This window comes from Amphiura filiformis, chromosome 15 (assembly GCF_039555335.1).
Source record: "Amphiura filiformis chromosome 15, Afil_fr2py, whole genome shotgun sequence".
NCBI lineage: Eukaryota > Metazoa > Echinodermata > Ophiuroidea > Amphilepidida > Amphiuridae > Amphiura > Amphiura filiformis.
In genome coordinates, this window is record NC_092642.1 from 38495309 (window position 1) to 38522825 (window position 27517).

General features: G+C 37.3%; 1 protein-coding gene across 4 annotated transcripts in view; it reads right to left on the reverse strand.

The window, feature by feature from the left end:
* Window positions 1-27517, reverse strand: part of LOC140171601 (Golgi-specific brefeldin A-resistance guanine nucleotide exchange factor 1-like) — a 69262-nt gene that overhangs the window by 30098 nt on the left and 11647 nt on the right. For 3 of the 4 annotated variants that reach the window (XM_072194883.1, XM_072194881.1, XM_072194882.1), the window contains exons 4-19: window positions 22371-22502; window positions 19468-19586; window positions 18641-18749; window positions 17433-17536; window positions 15623-16093; window positions 14715-14883; window positions 14221-14305; window positions 13573-13708; window positions 12934-13125; window positions 12159-12260; window positions 10757-10804; window positions 5831-6200; window positions 4834-4952; window positions 2362-2564; window positions 1717-1840; window positions 377-502 (exon numbers count right to left, since the gene is read on the reverse strand). In XM_072194883.1, the coding sequence (XP_072050984.1) occupies window positions 377-502; window positions 1717-1840; window positions 2362-2564; window positions 4834-4952; window positions 5831-6200; window positions 10757-10804; window positions 12159-12260; window positions 12934-13125; window positions 13573-13708; window positions 14221-14305; window positions 14715-14883; window positions 15623-16093; window positions 17433-17536; window positions 18641-18749; window positions 19468-19586; window positions 22371-22502 (2609 nt within the window). The remainder of the gene's footprint in view (window positions 1-376; window positions 503-1716; window positions 1841-2361; window positions 2565-4833; window positions 4953-5830; window positions 6201-10756; window positions 10805-12158; window positions 12261-12933; window positions 13126-13572; window positions 13709-14220; window positions 14306-14714; window positions 14884-15622; window positions 16094-17432; window positions 17537-18640; window positions 18750-19467; window positions 19587-22370; window positions 22503-27517) is intronic. The other variant, XM_072194884.1, reaches the window with a different exon arrangement.

Below are 27517 nucleotides of genomic sequence, written 5' to 3' on the forward strand. Positions count from 1 at the left end.
CTTTTTGTTTATTTTTTTTTTAATTTTTGAAAATTTTTATTATAAAAATAAGAAAAAAGTCTAGGGTTGGGCCTATTTTTAGGGTCAGTCAGACAAATTTTTTTTTTAGGTCTAACTCTTATCCTAGAGTATATAAATAAGTCCAGAATGGGCTGTTCCAGATTAGAAGGGGCTATTCCAGTTGAAATCCATACACCCACTATGGAAGACATGACCTTAATCTCCCACACATGGAGTGTGCATTTCAAATGGGGTTACCTGGATGGACAACTCCATTTGAAATCTGTACCCCCCATGTGGGAGATTATGGTCATGTCTTCCATAAGGGGTGTGGATTTCAACTGGAAGAGCCAAATGCATGGCTACACTGACTTACATCTACTGTCATAGGAATGTTCTGCTTCTTAGCATTCTGGTTATGTTGATCAACGTTCAGCATTATAACAGCATATGCCAGAGTGAAAGCTGCGTCATGGTTGGCAAATGGTTCTTTGTTGGTTATCTGTGACAAAACAAAAACCAAAACAAGAAAATATCATTCAGTTAATACAGAATTCCCATCTAGAAGGAGAAGACAAAATTCAGTTTCAGATTTTCAGAAAATGGATACACCTGAATTTATTTGTATATCATTTGGTAAGGTAAAAGGTAAAAGGTAAGGTAAAGGAGACGATCCTGTATAAACAGTGATCGGAGTGCCCATCTCTCTTTCATTGGCGATTGGGCCAGACTCCTCCATGTAATGTTGCTATAGGGGGATCGTTACACCTCCTCTACAGCGAGTCTGTTACCTTCCCAGCATTTAAGAATGCCGGTACCCATTTCAACACCTGGGTGGAGAGGAGTAATCGAGATAAAGTGCCTTACTCAAGCCTAAGGGCACGACACGATGGCGTCGCTGGGGCTCGAACCGGCAACCTTCCGATTATGAGTCAGTGCCCGTTCCGCTAGGCCAACGTGCTTTCCTTATATCATTTGAAATCTGTTATAGTTTTATTTACATTTTTTCTTTTAGTGTTCTGCAAGGTAGAACACTTAGAGAATAAACGATAGGAATTTTTATTTTTACTATCCTCTACCGTGTGATAGACAACAGGCAGGTCCAATATTTTGAGTAGTGGATGCCTGCGCACTATCCCGACAAGCGTTTTCCATAACAATGTGGATCATATCCTCTACCGTGTGATAGACAACATGTAGGAACTAATGAAATTCAGTGCTTACAAGTTAAACCACAACCAGTGACTAAGAATTTGCAAATAATAGAGGGTATTCATTACTACGTCATTGATGTGATTGCTCATGCATAAAATTCCTCCACATAGGTTGTTTAGCTTAATCGGGAGAGTGACCTCTTGAAATGATGATCACAGTTATCTTTGAGATATTACAGTGAGGCCCACGTACAATGTTCAACACAAAGTGAACAATGCTATAACTTGGAGGACAAACAAACCAACACCGCCAAATTCGACTGACATGTGTACAACGTGGGAAGCTATGGGGAAATTGAACACTTGTAGTCTGATCATGCATGTGTTTATGGTTCGGGTAGCGGTTACTTAGCAACTCTCGTTCCACTTGGGTTTATTGCATACACTCTATAGATAGGAATGAATGCAGCACTCTCACAGGAAGGCCAAGGAACAGCAACTTATACTCTCGAAGTCAAGAAAAGTAAGATAGTTTTTAGATGTATGAGAGTGATATACTTACATGCCAGTGTTCAGAGAAATGTTCCATAAGATGTTGAATAACAGGTGCCTCTCCTGGCAGTCGGAATGTCTCCAGATACATACGCAAGGCTTCATCTATACGAGCGCCCTCAAACACAAATGTCCTGTATATAAGGTACAGAAAATTACGTCATACTTTATATCATCATGGCTTATGTATAGACCATCGAAGTAGTTGCCAATTATAGGAATGGTCTATGTTAACTGGATCACGCTTTTGAGTTCTGCACCATGATCGAAATGATCGCAACACAAAGTCTATGGCATGTACTACAAATTCCAAAAGGTGCATGATCCAGTTACCAAGGAGTTATGTAACCACTTCGCTGCCGAATAGGAATGAACAGCCAAGTTAAAGTGTCGCAAAAAATGAGAACAACTTTAAGGTGTCTCATTCGAAAACATGACTATTTCTCAACAAAATGCTCTCCTTGCCACTGCCAAATTTTTCCAAATGAGACAAACTTTAGATTTGGAACTTCAGTGAAATGTTGACCTCAACTGACTAAAACCATTGCGAATGCTAACATGTTGCACATATGACCAAAGTTTGCTTGTAATTTGGCTTTAACCAAGACAAGTTTCTTTTGATTGTACACTACCCTGACAGAGTAAGACTTCTTACCTAAGAAATGCTTCCAACACTTTTGCATTCTTCTTGGCACTGATATACTCTCCGATCTGTTTCTTGTCCAGTCTTGGGTTTTCCCGCAGGAATCCACCCACCTGATCCGGGTCCAATGGTGCTTTAAGGATACCTTGCTCCTGGAGGAAGGCTATCCCTTTGGACGGTTTCTGATTGAATTGCTCACTGCCGGCTAATATGATCTGTCACAAAGAGAACAAAAAAATCATGATTGATCTCAGATAGGAAACATTTCACAGCTAACTTCCACAGTGCCGTGGATTCTCAGACAGGGCATACAAGATATTCTTGCAAACTCATGGTTACTGGTCAGGTAATTAGTATGGATGACCAAGGCACTTCTACTCATTACCTCTCTTCATTAAAGAGAATATGAATAAGTGTGTGACACAACAATAATAGGAAGACAATATGCTTGATTTGCTGTGGGCATCAGTAGACTGGCACCCACAGTCATCAACATTCTGGGTTAAATACTGACGAATATATGCGTTATAAAGTGTCCGACTTTTCTCCCAGTTAACCCCTTGAACCCATTTGTATTTTATCACAATTTTTTAAGACGTTCAGAGTGGGATCCTGCCGCAATGGTGCCATATGACACAGGAACACTGGAAGTAATGCTATGGTCACAACCAAAGTTGCATGCATATATTTTCTTGAGTCCGGCACTTTTTTGAAGCATCACACAAAAAACATAAGCAGTAGTTAGATAAAGGGCTCAGTCTAAAGAATACTTTCACACTACCCACAAAGATCACGCTGTCCATCATCTGGCCCAAACATATTGTTCAAAGAAGAGGTTTTAAAGAGGAAAACCAAATATAAAAGAAAGTTTGTGTAAAACTAGAATTACATGGTTCGTGGCCCCCACACAAAGGTGTGTAAATAACAAAGGTGTGTAAATACAAATAATATGCAATATATATGCAAATGCAATGCCAAAAAGTCTTTTGACTGTACTTGTATGGTATGTATACAGCATCTAGCTAAGGTGGGAAGGGTTATAAGTAGGGATGACCAATGAACCATCAACTTGATTAGAACACTCCCATAGACATGCAGGGAGCTCAACTGTGCACTGCTTGCACATACATTTCTAAATTGATCTCATTCTTTTATTTTTCAATATTTTTCTGTAAAATTTGGGGAAGTTACTGCCAATTATATTTTGTAACTATCTTGCAAATTACAGCAACATAACTTATTTTGTTTTTCTGTAAGTGCGAGTCAAAATTGGTCCATCGCCACAGTGCGCTTAATTGCCAGTGGCTGAGTTTAGCACTGCTCAAGAATGGCACAAAATATTCAAATCAGTAAGATCAGGTAAAAAACGTGGCCTACTGAGCTGTAATTTGGCAGAGTTGCCAGTAATACCTCTATCATACCCTCTGTAAAAAGGTTAAAAATTGAACAAGTAGATCTCGAGTTACAAATTAAATCACCAGCTTCCCTTTGAATTTTTATATTCCTTTCAAATCATGTTAAGAAGACACCTTTCTGAACATAAATGTGAAGTTTCGTGCTCATTTGATGTATTGTTCACCTGATCTTAACCCTAAACGTTTTCTTATATTTAGGCCTATAATATCTACAACTTGCTGCTGGCTATACCTTGTTTAGGACTTTCAAAAGAAGTACCTGAATGGGCAACCATAACTGTTTCAAAATAGCCCGCGATAGTCATGCAGGTAACTCCGAGGTCAAGCATTGAATTGGTTTGAACAAAGATACTCATAATGTATTGAGTGCTACTTTGGTTTGAATGAGGAATACTACAGGAATACACATGAGCATGATGAGGATAATCTCTATTGTTGTGAATGAGTCAATGACCTTCAAAACTTAAAATTTTGTTTACATACACCTACTAATTGGTCATATTAAACCCAATAACATTGAAATTCTTGGTTGTGAAAAAAAAGTTCACCTACTTAGTGCAATTTTGATTTTGTGCCATATCGGCTATCTTGGATGATTTTTGGCAAATGTCCTCTAAATGCATGATTTCAATGCCTTGGTTTGAAAAAATAAGTTATGCCAGTGACTAGTTAAGTGCCATTTCATAAGAAACCCTTTGATACTTTCACAATATGCTTGTTTCATGTTTGCAAATATGTTAAAATAAAGAAATATATAAAGGTAAATATATGCTTATGCCAATTTTGCTCCCAACTGCTATTTTTGGACCTTGTCATTTTATTTCGTTCCAATGACCGGTCAGAATGGGAAACTTTGATAATTCATAATTCGAAAAGTTTTTGCCCGATTTTGACCATTTAACCACCAAAATACTTCTGTTGATTAGTTCTACTCAGAAAACAATCTTTTGTAGCAATAGGGTCAACATGAAATTTCGATGGTTATCCCTATTATAAGGTATTGAATGAATTGCAATCTATGAACTGTAAAGAATTCATGTGATATAAAGCAAACATGTTAGATCATTACCTTTTTTCTTGTTTTGATTTTGATGAGGTCCTCTGTTGTCGGTAGGTTTGGTGATGGAGGAAATCGGCTTGTTCTCCTGCTGGGGCTTCCTTCTATTTTACCATTATACTTTAATTTGGCTGCAAATATGAAGAATATTGAGTACATTATGAGTGAGTAAGTCCTTTCTACACTTTTATACAATAAGAAGGAAAACACAATAATCAAAACACAGCTGTGATTTGTGGTGCGGTCATCTGGTGCTTCCTTCGATCTTACCCATTATACTTTAATTTGGCTGGAAATATGACAAATATATTGAGTATATGTGACATGATCTGGTCCATGGGGGCCAAAGGCGCAAATTTGAAACTGAGATAAAGGTAAAAATATGGAGTAAAAAACAATAAAATACATAAGAAAATAGACATCAAAAACGCCATAACTTTAGAACCAAGTATGCCAGACCTTTGGGGTTTTCAGTAAATGATAGCCTATTGTATGTGTAATGTAATAGTTACAGTAACTCAATTTTCAAAAATACCTCCTTTGGCCCCCATGGACCAGATCGTGTCACATATTATGAATGAATTCTTTCTACATGCAGTTGAACAGGAAACATATAGGCAACATGGTATATGGGCTATTCCTGTTGAAATCCATACACCCCCCACCCAAGAAAAATTTGACCATAATATCTCACACATGGGGTGTATATTTAAAATGGAGTCATCAACAATTCAGGTAACCCCATTTGAAATTCACACTCCCTGTGTGGGAGATTAAGTGGTGAATTTCCTTTGAGGTAAATTCAACTATTTATTTAGAAGGAAAAAACCGTGCGACCTATGCTTTCACATGCCTATCACTTTAAACTAGTCCTGTGTATAATGGATTCTGAGCATATCATCCTTCAATTTCTGAAAGAGATGTTGAAATTTGGAAATCAGATATATTTGTGTGTGTGTTTAGCTTAAACCTGGAGGGAACTTCACAATATCTTTTAAACTGTACACACCTAAATTATCTAGTGTCTCAATAGATGTCCCAGATAACATCTGTGCCATAGCATAACCGGTAGTAGGGGGCGTGGCCTGCATCCCAACCTCCTCCTCCCCATCAAGTGCTCCATCCTCTTCACCCTCATCCTTAGATGATACCTTCTCATCTGCCACCACCTCTTTGGATACATCCTCAACATGGATGGTAATACCCGAGCTGGTGTCAGAACCGTTTACACGCTGATCCCGGTCCCTCTCGGCTTTCTCAGCCATGTTGCTAAGGATCCGATGATGGCAGTTGGCCTCGATGCTGTCTACTACTGCAAGGAGTGCATCGAGAGACAGCAAATGCGTGGTGTACAGGGACCCGGACACTGGAAATGCATTCTGTTAGAGGTAACAAAAAAGGAAACGGTTGCCTTAGCTTTATGATATCTTTAGTTACTATTTACTATTTCATGTTTGTATGTCTTGCCCTTTCTACTTGAGAGGCTTTAGCTACTGTTAATCGCTGTTACTGAGTTGATTTTATTCACAAGTCATATAGGAATTAGCAAGATGTTACTGATAAATGAGCTGATCAACATATTCCTGCACAACATTTTGTTTACTAACTGTAAATAGTTTGATAATGTAAATAGTACTAAATATCAGCTTTTCTGTGAAATGGATAATAGTTACAAATGCATTTTCTGTGAATGAATATGATGACTATATTATGATCACAAATTGACAAATGATTATTTACTACACTATAGTAAATTCTGTAACCTTTGACGAGAATGTACTTCAGCAATGTTAACATGTGTGCTTTACCCATCGTAAATTTTGCGGCCATATGTGTTGTGAGTTGTCAACATTGCAGAAATACGCTCTCATCAAAAGTTTACAACGATTTACTGCAAGTGATCATGGTTGACAATGTAGCAACTGCATATAGTTTTGATGAAAATATGGGTTTTACATATGAGTAACAAACAGTTAACTTTTTTCTTCACAAATGATCGAAAATGGAACAAATTCCAGAAGGTTTACAGTCCATAATCTTTGTACAGATTCATAACAGGAACTATCGTAAAGTTATATACAGCAAGTGAAAGAAAAGCCAATTACTTGTACTTTTGCTTATGATAAGAGGAGTCAACTGAGCACTAATACTGTATTGGTCCGAGTATAGTCCCACCCATTTTTTAGGTGAAATTTTTTCACAATTGGGGGTGGGGGGGGGGGGGGGGATTATACTCAAATTCAATGCATTTTGATAAACAATTTTTTACAATTTCTGGAATTTTTCAAAAACTGGGGGGTGGGACTATACTCGAACGTGGGACTATACTCGGACGAATACGGTATATCATAATCATCCACTGCAGCTTATCACCTTATTGAGTGGTAAGACGTTGAACTTCCCTAATGCTGATTCTTTGTTTGTATCAAAATTCATACCGTAATATCTTTGTTGCAAAGCATTTATGATCAAACAGAACCAAATTATGCCAAGGCAAAAGGCACCAATGAGCCATCATACACTCCTAGATAGTGAGAACCAATCAGAACCTCCGTTAGTAAAGTACTAGCTGTGCATAAATGTTGCATACAATTGCACGGGCGCCCACTCCTCGTAGTACGCGCAGTGCTTTCAGACGTGTTCATTTTACTTGGTTGTACGTGGTTGTATTAATATTTGCCTGCATTTTCCAAATTTTTAGTGACAATTTTGTTATAAAAATGCAAAAATCACAGGATTTTTTTCTCAGTGTATGAAATAGGTTAATAATCGTATCACTTGTTGGTCGAGAAATTGTACAAAATAATGCACTTGTACTGAGATGTTGATGCGTCTAATGCACTCCCCCTTTCGGGGCTCGTGCATTAGACGCATCAACCTCTCGGTACGTGTGCATTATATTGTACAATTTCACTCCCAACAAGTGATACGCATCTATTAACCTATAAATAAAGTAACAACACATAGTCAACAACTGCCATTGGAAAGATGTTTTCAAGCTCAAGGGTAACATGTCATGGGACAAACTGATAAGACAGAATGTGACAAATATACCATTTCACTATAGTTGCTATACTATAGGGACTATTGAACATTGGAAGTAACAGCAGGAGTAAAGAATTACTTATTTTTTACATTACTCTTTACATCACGTCAGGTGTCCCTTTTACACTTGTATAAAAGCAAAAAGAACAACCTCTATACACAAGAACAACTACTAAGGGCAACAAAAACAGGAAATAAAGTCAAATTTCAATGTAATATTTGTCATATTAAATGGCTTCTCATAACAACTTTAAAATATTTATCAGATAAGATGCTAATTTGAAAATGAAAATGTAAAAATGCTATAATTCCAGTAACTTTCAGAATATAAGCCACACACTCCAAATACTACATAGAGGATTTATACAACATTCATATTACAAGGGCATAAGGGGTTACGAGTCTGGAATTTTACATGTAGGGTGACTTCTAAAACCAATATCACAAATATAAACCATACTGCAGCGTATATTCTGAAAGTTACAGTTATTAAATGCTTCAAGGTTAATATGCATCAATGCGAAACACTTCTATGAAGAAAAAACTAATAATATAATTATATAAATAGAGATAAAATAAACATGTTAGATAATTTTAACATTTGTGACCAAAAGCTAAAATGTGCGCTTTCAGCTAGCAATGTGATGTGCCGTAACGTTATGCGTCTAAAAGAAAGTGGCAGCAGTTCATGAAGTCAAACGTAAATATGTTAGTTTCAAAAAACTATTTCTTATTTCTTTGTAAGCATTGTTATGCATGCCCATCACAAGTAATAGACAAATAACTTTGGACCATGTACATTCTATCTCAATGGTGTGGTATAGCATACATTGTAAGTGAAAATGTTTTTCGTGTTTGTCAAGTTTTTACAAAATTTATACGAGGGACATGACACCAACAGTTCATGTTTGTACGTTTTTCTAAACAGGTTTTGTGGGATAATCACACAAATCTCAAAAATACCATGCTGGGTAAATAACACTTTAGTTATAGCTGGTCCAAATTAATCCCTCATCACGCTTCAGTATGAGGTACGTCATGATGGATTTGAAGAATTCCACAGTCAATGTTTGTTACAAGTCTTTGTGCAAGTATTTAGCTTCACGTTTACAAGTGATAATTTGCTGTTGCAAACGCAGCTGCAGCATAATTTGCACCATAGGATCCCCATGCAAACTGCTATAGATTTTTGACCATGATAAGCATGAAATGCATATCATGGAAGTGACAACTTTAATGGACAATAGAACAAGGAATAACACACTGTCCTACTAACAATGGTATGGAATAGTGACAGAATATAATTATGGCGCACTTGGACAGGATATTTAAGACAGAAATTTCAAAGACAGAAATTTCAACATTTTTATGTAACATTCATACATACTCATGATATAACGACATTTCTGATTGGATTTGGGCCCTTTTTTGCTGGTCATAAATTCCGTTTATGACCAGTACGCAGGGCATAAACAAGCTGCGTTACGCAGCATTGGAACCAAATTAACGTGATCAACGATTTGCTAGTGTTACAGATGACGCAGATGTCACCGCGCCATCTCACACAGAGCGCAAAAGATGAACGCGTTGACTCCCGGCCATTGACCTTATGAGCTGAGCTGCTTCCTGCAAGTAGGCCTACTTATTTTCTCCCAATTTTTGAAAGAAAACGTTATGGAGTATGTAAACCCTTATTATTTTCATTTGTATTGAATAGCTAACAATGTTCAGAATGTTGGGTATGTATGAACAGGGTTCATTCATAGGATTTCTGGCATGATCGTTGATTTTTAAACAGCGATCATGCCCTCAATCCTAGGAATGAACCCCTAATTCTTTAAATGTTTATACAGAGGCTTGGGCTCATTATTAACAGACCTGTCATCTTGTTAATGTGCATGAAATGTCTGTCTTAAAATAACAACAATTCTGTCAATAACAAAAACATTAACGGCTACAGGCTAGCAAAACTGCTGGAATAAAATAAAAACCAATTAACTAATTCTAACTGTTAGCCTAAGAACTTTCTACACTCTACATTTTGGGTGACATGCATAGAGGGCGAGGGGCACTTTTGTTGAAACATTTCTTAAACTGAAAGATTATTAGCATGTGTACTCACAAGAAGAACCTCATAATTACATTCAGAGAATTCAGAGAATGTATGAGCACCTGGCTACTGCAATACTTTATTGATGTGTCAAAATTATGCAAATTAAGCCTAACTGGTGTAAGTATACTAATTAGGATCAGGGTTAGGGTTAAAGTTAGGATTAGATTTAAGATTACAGTAAGCTAAAGCGTAAGGTTGTATTGCTATTCGCTATCACAGAATGACATCAAATCCTCACACTGCTTGGCTAACTGGTTCCCATGACAAAATGTCATCAAACACAATCAAACCGATCACAATACAATATCATGCCATTGTAATCCACCAGGTACGTGTTTACCTCCAGGTGTGAGCCAGTAACCAAGGGTTTATTTAATCACTACGACAAAGCATATTGATGCTAACATTACGGTTAGGCTTAGGATTTAATTTATGCTACATATATTTAAGGTTCATATGCATACTTGTGACATATCTATTAAAATCACTACCAATTTGTGAAATGTGATGTCATATTTTGCAGTTAACAGGTTACTGGATTACACCACTTTATCTTGAACCACGATCAAAATAATCTCACACCAAATGTAGTACACCATTCGGAAAGTAAGCATGTCATCCAAAATACACTAGTATATACATGTACAGTTACTATGCCAACAGTTAATTTAGCAGTCAATATTGTGTACAGCTAACACTTAACAATAAACACAAATGCTCAAAACAAATTTGCTTGCAATAAATGAAATATAACATAAATAAATGTAAAATATTCACTTGAAATTGCTTGCTGGAATAGAGAAGGTCTGACACAGGAAATACATTCTGCAAACAAACAAGAAATCAGTCGAGAAAATTGATTTATTATTAATTTCACTGAATTTTACCTTTTCTAACTTCAACTTCAACGTTGATTCTACTGTTTACTTATTAGGTTCACTAATATCCCCTCCCCATGAAATTGGCATCTTGTCTTTTGACTAGCTTAAACCTGGTTTGCAGAGTATATCAAATTCTGTGTAGGTATCAAGATACACTATCCCCCTTTCACCCTGGCTTCACAAGGTTTCATACCACATCGGTCAAAAGAGGGATCTTGTTTACTTTTTTTCTGATCAAATATCATAGGGTAGTAGAAGAAATTGTACTACAGCATATTTAAAGTTCAATAACCATGCAAGAAAATTGTATATCCCTCTACAACACCAATGTCCTCCCTACACCCTGGGCCAACCACAGACACAAATGATGATGCCCATCCTGTCACTATTTTTCTTACTCGGGCAGTGATGCGAGTACAATTTACTGGTACACAGGTATTACAGGTACCTAGTGCTGACATAACTGCCTGCACGGGCCGTAGGAAGATAAAAACACTATATACCCCTGTTTGACCACACTAAACATGACAAGAGTAAAACATTTGACAAATATAACATGCTGATTTTTTATGATCCTTGGCACAGAGAACACATGCTGTACAGATCACTGAACATACACTGTATGCCAAAGTTAATCATTTTCTTTGAGAACATGCATGGACACACAGTCACACAACCACCCCCACAGATACACACAAACACATAAGACGTCATTTCCACAAACACATAAGACGTCATTTTCATTGAACTTCTGAACAACTGATTTTCATTAGCGCATATAATAAAGGTGATGAAGATGTGTGTGCAAAATTTGCATGCTTTATATTATGTTTACTTATGCAAATATATTTTACAATAATATTGCTGCTGCATATTATATTGATAACACATTGTGGCATTTGATCATTTGTTGCTATAGATCAATCGCTTAAAAGATTATTTCAAGAAAACAAATGGTCTACTCGACTTGAAATATTTCAATCTCAATCTGCATTTTGCAATATATGCACATTCTGGTTCTTTTTTTCAGAATTTCCATCCTTTTTACAAAAATGCAGCACATAAAAATACATAGATTAAATAATTTAGCAACTTCACAATTTTGAACAAAAAATGTTTTCATTTTGAACTTCATCTTCATTCATACAGATATTCTCAAATTAGATGGCTCGTCCCCTAGTCTGATGAGACGGACATAATAATTGTTGCTTACTTGATACAGTACTTGTCAAGTAAAAACATTTTCTTTTTCAACATCTCAACATTTTGTGCTGAGAACTAATACAAACTGGCCTTACCTTGGATAGCAATTTTGTGAGGTCCTCAAACAAATTACTACAGTAGATATCACAGTCGTAGTTGAGGTAGAGCTCAGTTACCAGAGATGGAATTCTCCATAACTGAAATAAAGATGAATGTTGAAAATACATATTCCTGTCATTTGTTATGTTCAAAATATACTGGTAAAAGGTGTTGTAAAAACAATGGCTCCAAATACATACGGTTAATGAATTTGGGGTGAATACACACACAATATTTGTGTTGATGCAGCTTTTTCCTTATTTTTTCAGCTGTTATATTTAATATATTACAATTATACATGTTAACAAGTCATGGAAATGTCCATCAGTCATGAACTACATAAAACTATGATCAAATTAAGTATTTCTTGGCCAAACTGGAATACTGTGAACGCTAGTGGCTCCATGATAAACACACACGAATATAGCGCGGTACAGAAGAAAGTATATACGCGCCTTCCACTGCGAACACGCTTAGTACACTACATGGACGCAACGCGCATGTTCAAGTTTGGCCAAGAAATACTTAATTTGATTATATGTTAGTGTATGTCTTGCCTCTTCTTTCCTCAAACCAATCCCTCTCTCCTCCTCATGCATTCCCCACACACAAACCACAGATTGTTTACTTTGCAAATTCCCCAACACACCATGATGTACTGATTCATATATACAGATTGTTAAGCAGAATGAAAAAGAAAAATAGGCATCTGATATATTGAACCTCGGTAAAGTAAGGTCTACAACCATGCACTCAGCAAGTAATTCTTACCTGTACAATTGAATCTATTGCCATCTCCCGTTGTTCGTACGGTATCCGTGGCGATTCCGAGACAATAATTTCCGTGAGTCTGTGGAGGTACATCTCCAACTGAAACTTAAGGTGTGTCCTCATGGATTCAAAGAGCATGAAACACACACGTAATGATGCTGCAAACAGAGACAGCTTATCACTCTGAAGAAGCTGTAATCACAATAATAGACATAATACAAGTCAAAATTTGGAAACATATTCAATGTACAATAGAAAATGGAACATGAAATATTTGACCTTTTAAAATCCCCCTCTTTGTCAACATCTGTATCTAAGGGTGTATGGATTTCAAATAGAATAGCACAATATCCCACTTGTGTGGGATATTGTGCTATCCCACTTGTGTGGATGCTATAGTTTGGTCAGCTCATATCGGCGGGAATTAATAGACTTTTAACACTATGCCGAAAAGTAGACCCACATTAATTGCGATATAGTTGACCTGCCTGGTCTATATTGTGTGTGTTAAATAAAGTAGACAATGAGTTAATAATTCCTATTACCTCTAGCGAGATGTCATAAGATATTGATATTAATCCGCGATGTTATAAGGCCCGCCATTTACAAGCTGATCAAACTGTATGTATGATTACTTACAGCAAATAAATTCTTGCACATTTCATCCTTAACCAGACTCAGCAATGCTGAGAAATGAGAGATGTGTTCGGAACCGGTCTCCAAGGCGACCGTCAACAGACTTAATCCCATATGCATCATCAGATCTGTATTATGCCTGGAATATATCAAGTCAACAAATAGATGTTACATAATGTAATGAAAAATAAAAAAGGTAATATTTCTTTCCCTTTTACTTCAGTAAAATTAACACTCCACCACAGTGAAAATTAGTATTATTGCTTACACTTATAGATTGTCCCAATGAATCTAACATTTCACTCATATTCTTAAAAATACAAAATTATACCGATCTTTGATAATATCAAGTTTTGATATCCTTTGCATTGGGCTATTTTAATTTAAAATCCAAACTACCCTTTCAAAAGATGTTGGAAATATCTTCCACAGGGAGCACGAATTTCAAATGGAATGACCAAATTAGCAGCTCCATTATCAAACTCACCCTCCCTCAGTGGAGGATTCAAGTTTCATTTTTCTCAACAATTAAAATGGAGCTGCATAATGTGCTCATTCCATTTGAAATTCATACTCCCCCTATGGAATATATTTCCAACATCTTTCACAGGGGTAGTGCAGATTTTAAATGGAACAGCCCAATGCACTTACCTGTCATATGGGTTAATGAGGGAAATTAAAAACCTGAGAAGCTCCCTCACACATGGTAAACCGTATGGCACAACTGGCCCCATTCCTGAAACAACAAACATATATTATATAATAGATGTGAACTCCAGAAATCCAAAATGACACTAAAAGAATAGGTCTACATCATGATGTTGGGTTCATCCATCATGTGCACATACACGACATAGAGGGTGCCGATTTCAAATGAAGTCACCCATTTAGGTAACCCCATTTGAAATTCACACTCCCTGTATGGAAGATTAAGGTCATGTCTTTCATAGGGGGTGTATGGCTTTCAACTGAAAGAGCCCAAAAATTTGACATTTCCAAGCTGGATGATTTTTGGTAATTCCCTGTCCCAGAGAAACAAATGTTCAAGAGAAAAATTGGGCAACTTTTCCAGCTGACAATTGACTATAAATGGAAGTAACTTTATCAAGTTCTTGTATCTTTTAGTCTTCATCTTTTCTACCTACCATCTTTCAGCCTTTGTTGTGGTGTGAACCTCACCCCCTGTGGGTTGATGTATTCCGAGCTATCTGGTACCGATGCACTGTCTGATTGTTCGGCTATTGATTCTAAATCTTCTAGTCCTTCTGGCATCGACTCACATCTCTCAAGCTCCACCTGGTCTCCGTCTTCTTTCTACAAAGATTGACCAAAGAATGGTACATGTTTTGAGCAAGTGTAAATGTATCAAATTTGTGCAACTTTATTAAAGGTGGGCAGTCCGATTACAGCACATGATCGATGTTTTCTACCTTACATGGAGGCTCATCACCCAAGCATTCCGATTCCAAGTTTGGAGTTAAATTGCTCCAGCGGTTTGGATTCTAGAAGCAAAAATGTTTGTCACAGTGGCCTATGGAAAAGTACATGTCTTCCGGGGTGGTAACAACAAATTATCATGTTTTTGTTCATACCGCTTAAAAACAAAACATATTTCAGGCCTAAAAAAGGGTAAAGCGGGGTGACATGGCTGTCAATCCCACACCATTACAGAGTCAAAAACATCGGGCTATTCCAGTTGAAATCCATACACCCCCTATGGTAGACATGACCGTAACCGTAATCTCCTACCTAGGGGTTGCATATTTCAAATAGAATCACCCATTACGGTAAACCCGATTTGAAATTCACACTCCCTACAGTCAGTCTACTCTGAAGTACAAAGTACCGACGCGGACGCACACATTGTGCCGACTTAGAAGCCACGCATACCTGCAGCAGAGACACAGCACTGTGGACTCTTTACGTGCTGTATACGCGTGTGTTGTCACTTTGTACTTCAGAGTGGACAAACTGTATGTGGGAGATTAAGGACATGTCTACCATAGGGGGTGTATGGATTTCAACTGGAATAGCCAAATATTTCTGTACATACCTTTCCATCCAAGCCATCGTCCAATCTCTGTTCTCCTTGCATGGAGATCACATGTTCTTTAGTCTGCGGTGGTCCTTCTACTTCCATCACCCCCTCTTTTGCATCTATGCCACTATCTGGGGAAGCAGGTTGTGAAACAGCCTGATCTTCTGCTGATGGTACCTCGCCTTCAGATAATGCAGATGGCTCAGTTGGTGCAGACACCTCTGATGGTTCTGAAGATTCTGCTATTGGACCTGTTGCACTTGAAGCGGTGCCGGATAATAGAGCAGTAGGTCCTTGTACCATACCGCTGACTGGCGTCGGAGATGGTGTGGCGCTGTTAGTAGCCGATGACGCTGCTGAGTGAACAGTAGGCGTCTCTTCGCTTGTCGCAGTGGCTGAACGATCTTTCTTTGATCGGGTCTTTGGCGATGGCCTAGAACGTCTTCGCCTTGAAGAGTCGGGTATACCTCCTGCCCTCATTTTCAGCTGAAATAATAACATAATAAGACATATTCTATTCAATATGTGTGACATATGCTATTTTGTCTGGAATTTGAACTCTAACCCTACATCATCATCATCATCACCATCCTTCAGCTGCGGAGCAGGCAACCACAAGATTTCTCCACTCAATGCACAGTGCAGTGATCTTTGGCAATTGTGCTTGAACCATGCCTTGTACATATCCTACACCTCATAATCCTGATTATGCATAATTCTACAATTACCGTAAGCAAACTATGGTATTCTGTCGGTCCAGCTTTTAGTCTTGGGCCCAAGCTTCACGTGGCTCACGGTTTGTAATGAATGACAGAAACCGGCTGTGAAGGAGACTAGTCACTCCAGACTGGAGTGGTGATCGTCAATTTCGGGAAAAACAACACTCGACCATGGACTTTAATTGTCGGTTTGTCATTATATAAAACTTAAGTAAGTAACTTCCACTCTGAAAACTTAGAAACTTGTTTGATTCCACTGACTATTTGCGATCGAAATATACACAACACCAATGACAGAAATCATCAAGAAAAAATCGAACCAAGGACTTGTTTTCACTCAAATTTGAGTCGCATCATCAACCGGAAGTGACGTGGCACGGACCGACAGAATAGGACAAAGGAGAGTCAGGTGTAATTTCCTACTCTTTGGGGCACATGATGATGGCAATTTTCATACAATTTTCATACCATTTTCATGTTACCTTGCATAACCTCAAACTTTTCACTTTGTCTTAATTTGCATAAAGTTTCATGGAATTAAGAAATCTAGTTCATAACAGGCCAGAAGTGATATCTTACCCATCCCAGAATCCTTTGCAACATGATACATCACCTTGTTTCATCAAATGACACTCATATTACTTTGTACATGTTTCCTTTGTATTCATGTTGAGAATAGACTGGCTAAACATGGGTCGATAGTCATGAAATAAACATAACTTGCAAGTTCTGGATGTACTCGGTTTATTGAGGTACCTTTTGTTACTATCGACCCAAGTTGCACTGCATGGATAGCAGATCAGTGCAGATTATTAAAATGGAAGAAATGCATTGTGTGAAGTGCAAGATATCTTCTGTATTAACAGGGAAGTACATCATAAAAGTTAAGTATTCATAAGTATTACACCATTTTCCACCCTGATGTGGCAGTAACGTCAGTGCGCATATCATTGGGCGCAGCTACAAATCGCTAGTGTTCGCTCAAAGCGCTGGAGTACACACACATGCAATTAAAGACGCCGCATAGATGTGCACGAAACAGCTGCCTCAACGTCTTGACGTCACTGCCACATCAGGGTGAAAAATGGTATAGATATATAGCCTACCTTTTTCATGCCTGGAATCTTCTCTTCACTAAAGTGCGGAACTCTTGAGAATAGCAGCTGTACCATATCAACCAAAGTATGCTCAGCTGTACGCCGTAACAATTCTGCCAACATACACAAAGAAAAGAATACATCATGGTTACTTCTCAAGCCTCTTACTGGACTGCTGTTTGAACCATATAAAAATGCTAAAATTATTATAAACTTATACCAAGATACAATGACAGTATAAAGAAATATAAAGGATTGCCCAGACTCTATTTCCATCCATTTTGAGTTAACAAGACATGTAGAAATGGGCTATTTCAGTTGAAATCCATACACCCCTACATGACCTTAATCTTCCACACAGGGAGTGTGAATTTCATATAGGTTACCTGAATGGGTGACTCCATTTACACCCCCCCCATGTAGAGGAGATTAAGGTCATGTCTTCCATAGGTGTATGGATTTCAACTGGAATAGCCCAATCTGCCAAAGCGGCACCATTTTTTCCCCCACACTTGTTATTTTATTACTGCATATTTGCAACAATTAACAAAATGTATACTCTGATCAGCTCGTAATAGGTGGGACTCATAATATTGTGGACTGATATAGAATGCTGTACACACAGCTGGGTGCAGCACCTACGCGAACTATGTTTTGCGAGTTTGCGTATTGACGCGCACTTTTGTGAATTTACATGGGCTTAAGTTGGGACTTTGTTGACTTGTGCAGTAAACAAAAACCAAATATTTCTCGCCTATGACATGCTGAACTTACAATGTACTATAGTAACTGCTGACATACTGAATAAGTTGGAATGGAAACTGTATTTTTGTGTCAAAAGAGAGTCCAGGAAATTCCGCAACCATGCTCATTGTATGTAGTGTATGCTGGCAGACAACTAGCAGCTTGGCCAATTTACAGAAGAGGTGTTACTTCAAGTTTAAGCTGTTTTATGAGAAAGCATGGGCTATAATTGCCATCAAAGTAACCTATGCTTATTATTATTCTTTGCATGATCATTTTCAACACTTGAGGTGAACACTGTGTAAGTATTTCAATTACCCTTTTCAAAGTATGGCATACACAAAAGAAAGGCAGTCTTCCCGGCGAATTCAAAAGACTTGACTCACTTCATGCAGCGCCATTCTATTGTGTCCACCATATCTAGAAAAGGCTAATTACAGAAGATTTTGAGTTGATGGTGATGTATGACTTACCACTTAGCCTCATTTCAAAGCATATCCTGAAGCAGGATTGCATTATTTCACACACAGATTCATTGGATAAATGCATTCCAACTGGGGTCAATAGCAGTGTTCTTAGTACCTAGAAAAACAAAGATACAGAGAAAAGTTTATTCAGTGACAGAAACTAAATATTTGTATCCCCAAACATGCATACACACATGTACACCCCAGAACAGAACACATGCACCACTACACATACACTCACCCCTACACACCCCCATTGGCAACCACTGAATGACAATACACTGCTTGGGGCTTTCGCTAGCTAAGGCCGTATAAAATTAATATTTTGGTTCTCGTCCAGAGGATTTTCATGAATTGATGAGGGAGGGAGGTGTTTTTTTTTTTTTTTTTTTCAGTGTAAAATCAGCATTGTCTGTAGTTTTCGGTCTTTTCCAACAGTGCTCGAGGAAACGATGAGGCACTTTTTTTTTTTTTTTTTCAAATGTGAGATTCTGAGGTATAAACCCCCTAGAGTACCACAAAAAGACTTGGAAGTGGTCCTTGTTCTCTAATAAACTTATTTATATGTATGAAAAATTCATAAATCATTCCAAAGTCTAAAATAATTGAAAAATCTATAAAAAAAAAAAAAAAAATCTGACAAATCCCAGAAATTGAGGAGGGAGGGGACGAGAACCAAAACATTAATTTTATACGGCCTAACCAAGGACACACACATTTGAGTTTAATTTGTCGTACCATGGACTTGTAAGTTTTCACAATCCAAATGTGAATTTAAATTAATTAACAAGACATTGACTGCTACCAAGGAAGAAGTCAATACTGCATCTCACCTGTAATATCTTCATAAGTACCACCTCATCTGAGCCAGGATCAGTGCCTACAAATCTTGCATGGGTTACTGCATCAGCTATGTTCTCTATACCAGACGGAGTGCCTTCTCCTAGAGTGTCTAAAATAAAAACATAAAACAAATATATGAGCAAATGTGGGAAAAGAACCAACTTCTGATGATGATGACCAAGAAACATGTTCAAAATGATACATTGATTATTCTGGAGTTGACACCAATGTTAAGTGCATTATTCCTGCAAATACGGACAATAAAGGTCAGTGTATGGGATAGGTAAACAGCCAGGATAAAAAAAAGATGATTATTTAAAACAAATAAGTCAGTTTTTGCCCTAATGCCCTCTGAATGGGACATTTTCCCCTATAAACAGGCTTTGTTGTCCCTCAAACTGACACTGCTACACTACAACCGCACATGCCAAAATATCCACACACCAAGACCTTATTGCAAAGCCATGCAACTGGCAAAGAGGGATTCCCTTAAACAGTTTTCTACCTTATTTCCTTTGTTCTAACCATGAGAGAAACCTTTTCAACACAAAAGTACAGGGAACAACAAGTCCTTTTGTCATTCTAACTAGCGGGTACCCGCGCTTCGCGCGGGCCCCCGCTAGATGAGTAAATGGGAGCGGTTAGTAAACGGAAGCGGTTAGTATAAACGATGGAAATGGTAATCATGGCAATTGGTATCGCTTTTAACAGCTCAATTATTACGCGGTTCTACTTTGCAAACGACTTCCTTAGCATAAAATCTGTTGCGTAATTGTTGTACCAAACACCCTTTTTACTTATTTTTTCTTTGTCTTTCCTTTTTTCTTTCAGTTTCTCTCAGCTCTCTCTCTCTTTCCTGCGTTCCATTTCTCTTTCTTTTTCTCATTCTTTCATTCATTATTCTGTCGCCAAGATGTTGGATTCACTGTAGGCCTATTGCAAAAATTGATTAAACGGACCCATCCCCCATGTCAAAAGAAATCTACGCCATTGTTAATGTTACCAAAAGATGCCGGATTCACTATTAATATGCCTACTTCACGAAATGTTTTCATCCCTTCCCCCAATGTCATAAAGAAATCTCGCCATTGTTGAGATATTATAGCGGTTGCGGTTACTATGCTAATGATGCTCCACCCTCCCCGTCGAAATTCATCACAACATGACAAACGAATAAATTCAAATTACTTTCCAATATAGGCCTACCTTGAATTTAAAATCTTCGGAAAGTCATACAAAAGAAGTTCCCGAAAGTCATCATAAACAAATGTAGTTGATAGCGGTTGCGGTTACCATGCTATTAATAATGCCCACTCTCCATCGAAAGTCACCACAAACGGATAAACTTCACTTTCAAAATATTAGATCTCTTTTTTTTTTCGAAAATCATCTGTGTATCGGTTACAGTACTTGCAAACGGTTATACAATTTTACAAAGCAATACGAAATGCTGAGCAGTGTTTTCGTCTTGAACATGCGCGTAGAGTATGTACGCGTATTAAAGCTTGTCCGTAGCAACGAAGCAACGCGTTAGCGAGTCCACCATTGGTTGATCCAAATAATTATTTGTGTTTATTAATTTAGCTATCTATCTATGTATTTACCATTCATCTGGAAATGCTATAACTTATTTATTTATCTACCTATTAATTTATTTTTCATCTATAATCTCTGAGATGATACCGATGAATCGATCCCAAGTATATCGATTATCGGCAAGTTCCTCTTTAATAGTATAGATTATGGCAGTCAAGTTAGCTTAACCCTAACCCAACTGGGACTCACTAAAGCTCACTATTAAAACCACTCTGCGTGCATGGATTCCACGGGACTTGATGACGCAATCAGACCAAGTCATATATACCCAGGGAATCGCTTGGCGGGCCAACGCCACCTGTGTAGCTACATGCTGGGGAACTTTTATGCAGGCATGCGAGGGGTCCGAGGTTCAATCCCAGGGGTGCCAAGTGACTTTCTTCTTCATCTTCTCTCCTTTTTCGTTCCTTCTTTCCCTTCCGATAGCACAAAAACCACGGGTAGGGTTAGGGTTAAGCTATATGCATGTTTTCCCTATATGCCTTCTTAACCCTAACCCAACTAGGACTCACTAAAGCTCACTATTAAAACCACTCTGCGTGCATGGATTCCATGGGACTTGATGACGCCTTAATCAGACCAAGTCATATATACCCAGGGAATCGCTGGCGGGCCAACGCCACCTGTGTAGCTACATGCTGGGGAACTTCTGCGGGCATGCGAGGGGTCCGAGGTTCAATCCCGGGGTGCCAAGTGACTTTCTTCTTCATTTTCTCCTTTTCGTTCCTTCTTTCCCTTCCGATAGCACAAAAACCACGGGTAGGGTTAGGGTTAATCAATAAGGCGTTCAACTATGGTGCGAGAGGTTGCGGGTTTGAACCCTAGTACATGTATGCTCTCATGGAAAAATCGAGTCAGCTTGAAATTCCCCTGGGCAAGGAACTTACTGCTAATTTGTCTTGTTGCAACCCCTTACGAAACTCGGGGAGCTGATCCTGGTTGCGATGATAATTTGTGGAATGTCTAGGGTGTGCGCTCTTGAAGTCCCTGAATTGTTGCTTAATGGTTTATGGAATGATGTGGGACCGTAGTGGTCAGCGACAACCTGTAAAGGGTGCTGAGGCTTGTGGATCAACGCCTAGGCGTTGTGCCTGTGCGTAGCGCACTACAGTCTGTCTACTCTGAAGTACAAAGTACCGACGCAGACGCACACATTGTGCCGACTTTGAAGACACGCATACCTGCAGCAGAGATGCAGCACTACGCACTGTTAACGCGCTGTATACGTGTGCGTTGTCACTTTGTACTTCAGAGTGGACAAACTGTATAAATCACTGTGCTTTAAAAAAAATCTTACCTAGAAGTCCATACGACAGGAACTTGTTGACTGAAGACAATGCAAGACCTGTAATGGGACCAGTAGTATCCTCCGATCTAATCACATCCAGGAATGGGCTCAGGAACGTATTGGGTTCTATCTCATTCAAATCTGAAAGAAAGAAAGAAGTAAAGATATGACATTAGATTGATATTTATGCATGCCTTTTATGCCAGCTTTTTTTCTTTGTGTTGATGTTAGTTTTATCGATTACTCTATCGATTACTCTTTATTCCAGAATATGCTGGCTATTAAAAGCTTGAACCGATATATGTGTCTAATGCACTCCCCCTGCGGGCTTGTGCATAAGATATGTCATTATCTCGGTATGTGTGAATTTTTTTTAACGATTTCAGTCTCAATTAGTCATTTTATACACAGAACATTATAAAGCTAATTTGGTAAATCAGAAAATCTAAAAAGTCAAGATTTTACATTTTTGTAAACAGAAGGGGTGTGCTAACATGTACCCTGCAAGAGAGACTGAAAACAACATAATAAGGGTATAAAAATGTCACGTTTTGGGGGAGTTTGCCTGTACAAACACATAGCACTTTCATGTATCAACATTCAACAATATTTATACCATTTTCTGTGTTTTGCCATTTTTATATGATAAAATACCTGATGACAATTTTTTGACTTATCCATCACTTTAATGTTAATTTTGCTATTCTTTTGCTGGGATAACCAACATTGAGTACATTTAAATTAACTTTGCAATTAAATTACCGTAATTGCAGTCAGCTTAATTGCGGTCCATGGAAAAATGCTTAGGGTTAACAGATTCTCATTATTGAATTACAACATACAATCATACACGTACCTAACATGTTAATGAGATAGGTTTCAGAGTTCAGACAAAAAAGCACTGACTGGCTTACTAATGACAAATTTAAGCTGTTAATTTTTTCACACAGGATCGAATCCAAACATACTGTGTTTACTTGGTTTTTTTAAAAAGGGCATTTCGTGATCCACAGCCTCATTTTTGTACCACTGGATACCTCTCTGGCTACATAATGTTTATGTACAAAATATTTCTTGCAGATTAATTTGTTTAGCAAAAATATCGCCATATTTGAATTTCGTTCTGGTATACCAGAACGAAATTACAACAGTGGCCTATGGAGCAGTGTAAAACACATAATCATGCATAACTCGCAAACGCAAAATCGGAATCAACTGAAATTTGGGGAATAAGCTTTTTACGTGGATATCTACTGAAAAATGTCATAAAAAGACGATGCTAGGGTCACAAAATTCTCCTTTAAGTTTGTAAATTTTCTAAAAAGCCTTACACACTAAATAAATAGTGTTGCACCTTTTTCAAATTTTGTGCAAGCTTAAGGGATCCAAAATGAGCGTTATTATGCTTCGACAGTATTTTTGTGGGACATGAGAGCACCTCAGACCTGTCGAATTGCATTCTGAATACTGAAGCATGTCTTTCTGATATCAAATAATTTTCATTTTTTTAAATCACAATATAATACAAATTTTATGACAAATTATAAAAATTTGATATTTTTCAAATTTTTGATATATAACAGTCCTCGGTAAATTATATAAATCTAATGATATATTCTTTAAGTGTATGTAGCAAGGAGGAAAAGTTTAAGTCAATTGAAAATTTTGACCTTTCATATTGAAGATATGGATTTTTTCCCCAAAAGACCTAATTTTTTTGGTGTTTTGGGAAAAAAATCCATATCTTCAATACGAAAGGTCAAAATTTTCAATTGATCATCGGCTTTTCATCCCACCTACATACACTTTAAGTATAAATCATCAGATTTATCAAGTTTACTTCAAGTACTGTTAAATATCAAAAATATAAATTTTTAATGATTTGCCATAAAATGTGTATTAAATTGCTAATTTCAAAAAATCAAAATTATTTGATATCAGAATGACATTCTTCGATTCAGAATGCAATTCGATATGTCTGATGTGCTCTAATGTCCCAAAATAAATACTGTCCAAACGTTCATACTCCAGCCCTTAACAGAGCCAAAAATTGCAAAAATTTATGTTGGATAAACATTTCTACAAGTACATTGTACAGTACTGGGGTATAGCGAGTTCTAACAATGAAGCAATATGTCTGTCATCACTATCACATTGGGATACTGGTAAATTGATCAATTCATGCCATCATTTCTAGAGAAATTATGTGTAAATATTACCAAAATGATAGCGAACCACTCAGGTATGACCTGCCCACTGGTTTTTCACCTATAGATGAGGGGCAGGGGCGGGCCAGGAATTTTTTTGGGGATGGGGGGGAAAGTGAATTTCGGGGGCAAAATCAACAAATTTTATGCAAAAATTGCAACAAAAAGTGGTATTTTTGTAATTTTTGTTTTTTATCGAAGGGCAACAGGGGGAAAGAGTTCTGACTGGGGGCATTTCCCCCTAGCACCGCTCACTGGGGAGGGGGTTAGTATGGTAGGACTATCATCCATTTGCCTATTTTCACACCAATTGTGAAGTTTATTATTACATGTCCATACCCTCCATTTTGCACTTGTCTACAAATCACTAATAATTTTAAAACCAAGTCTACAAAACACAATTTTAAAACAAAATGTATAATTATTAATAATTATTTTTAAATGAAGTCCATGAAAAAAGAACATATGGAGGCAATTATAAAGAAGCCTACATTTACATCAGAGACCATTCCATCAAGCATGGTGAAGGTCACAATAACATACCAGTAGGCCAAATGAATATTACATGATATTGTAAATTACAAAGGACATTTAACACATGAATGACATCATGTTTTTTATTTGCATGAAAACTGTCTACATGTACTTTTGATTTCATTTTTAGTTGTTCATGGCTATTGAATAATGTGTATTTTATACATGTATGTTATCATTGCCTCTTAAGCTGCTTTGATTATGTTTTTGAGGTTTTGTTATTTGCTCTAGAGCTGATTCATTATTACTTAAAACTGGCAAAACTATGTAAATTTATGCATGATTTTTTTAAACACAGATCAACAATGCTGTCTGCTACTTTCATGATAATATCTTTTGAGAACAATCACAATAGATAATATTTTCCAGGAAAATCACACATTCTTAACAACCATAGTTGAGCTCGGAGTCTGATAATCCTTGTAAATATACATGTAATGTTGTCCACTTCAGTAAGTTTCATGGACATAACATAATCTTTACTCAGATGATGAAGTATATGCACTATTTTTTAAATTACAAATTAAAATAAAAACACCCCTAACAAACAACCTGCCTCTAAACAGAAGCCCTTGTGCAAGTCAATGGCTACTAAATTAGGCCTAAAATAATTGTATTGCCCTCAGAGCTCCAAAGTCAGGGTCTGAACAGTTCAAACGGCGATAAATGAATACCATGAAAATATCACACTTTAAATTACACTACATATGAAATTTATCATACAATGCAAATTACAAGTCTTGATGTACAATGTAAGCTACATTCTAGAAAACCATTACATTGCAAAGAAAGTAGCTCACATACTCATGGGTAAACACTACTACTACATGTACGCAAATCAATAAACAAGTTCACTCCAAACATTTGTGTCTACATTATAGTAGATTATATGTACATTGTACATGTAGGTCAATGAAATTAGGGTAGAACTAGACTAATTCCAATCAGCCGTCTACACTTCGCATGTACTGTGTATGCTTCGTAGTGACGACTGATTATTTTACAGCCAATATCATGACGGACTTCTGAAAACTATTCAATGCGACTTTGGTTGTGCGCCGTAGCGTGACTGACTAGCGGCGCCCGTGTACCGCGTCGCTGTACCGCGCCGCTGTGACAAGATCGCGCTCTGAACTTCTAAAAACAACAAACTTGGTCAAAAGGTCAATTTGGACACAACTGCGCATGCTTTATGCCACAGGAATCCTGTTGCAAAATCCGTCACTTTTTTTCCACGTAGTTTTCTCAGTCGTCAATCCAGACGGTTGACGACTGAGGGCAGCAGTCTAGGGTAGAACCCTGTCCATACTCCTAATAAATTGAATCATTTTACACTTGACTTACTTACATGTAGCCTGTTTAATATGATCTACCACAATAATGGATGGCATATTAACGTGACATATCATGTAATAAAATAATTCAAAGTTCTGCATGACTCAATATTCTAGACCAAAAATGGCAAATCACATTGTGCTGGGCATAGATTCATTTTAACTGAAATGTGTGTACATATGCCATGCTAGTACTGTTACTATCTAAATGAAATTAGGGTTGAAACCTTCATGCATTAAAATGACCACTCCTAATAAATGGAATCATTTTACACTTGACTTAATATTAATGATGTACCTCAATAATTGATGGCAATGTGACATATCATGTAAGAAAGCACTGCATGGCTCATTATTCCATAGATCAAAAATGGCAAATCAAATTGTGCTGGGCATAGATTCATTTTAACCAAAATGTGTGTACATATGTATGCTATCACTGTCACTATCTAAATGAAATTAGGGTTGAAACCTATGCATTAGATAAATACTCCTAATAAATGGATTCATTTTACACTTGACTTACTTTTATTTTTAATAATGATCTACCTCAATAATTGATGGCAATGTGACATATCATGTAAGAATAATTCAAAGCTCTGCATGGCTATTCTATAGACCAAAAATGGCAAATCACATTGTGCTGGGCATAGATTCATTTCAACCATAATGTGTGTATCCATCCTTTCACTATCTAAAAGCAGATGAGGTACATGTGTTTAATGATGCTAACTAAATGCGTGCTATCTTCGCTCGCACATTTGATCTTAACATACCCCGGTACTAGGAACTACCCGCCACAGTATATGCCTCATGTGATTTAATTATTGTTAAAAATAGTAATTTCATTACAAATTATAATCAAATTATGAAATTGCAATAATTTTCTCTTTATTTGACTGCTGCAAGGAATAATCGTTTTCATGATCAAGTTCAAAACTAAATTCATGACAAAGGAATGCATTGTCATCATTAGGATTAGACACGTTTATGGCAGTTAGGGTGTAAACCTTTAAATAATTCTATGAAAATAATCCAGACAATTATCAGTGTGGTAATGACTTTGCATAATTACACACTA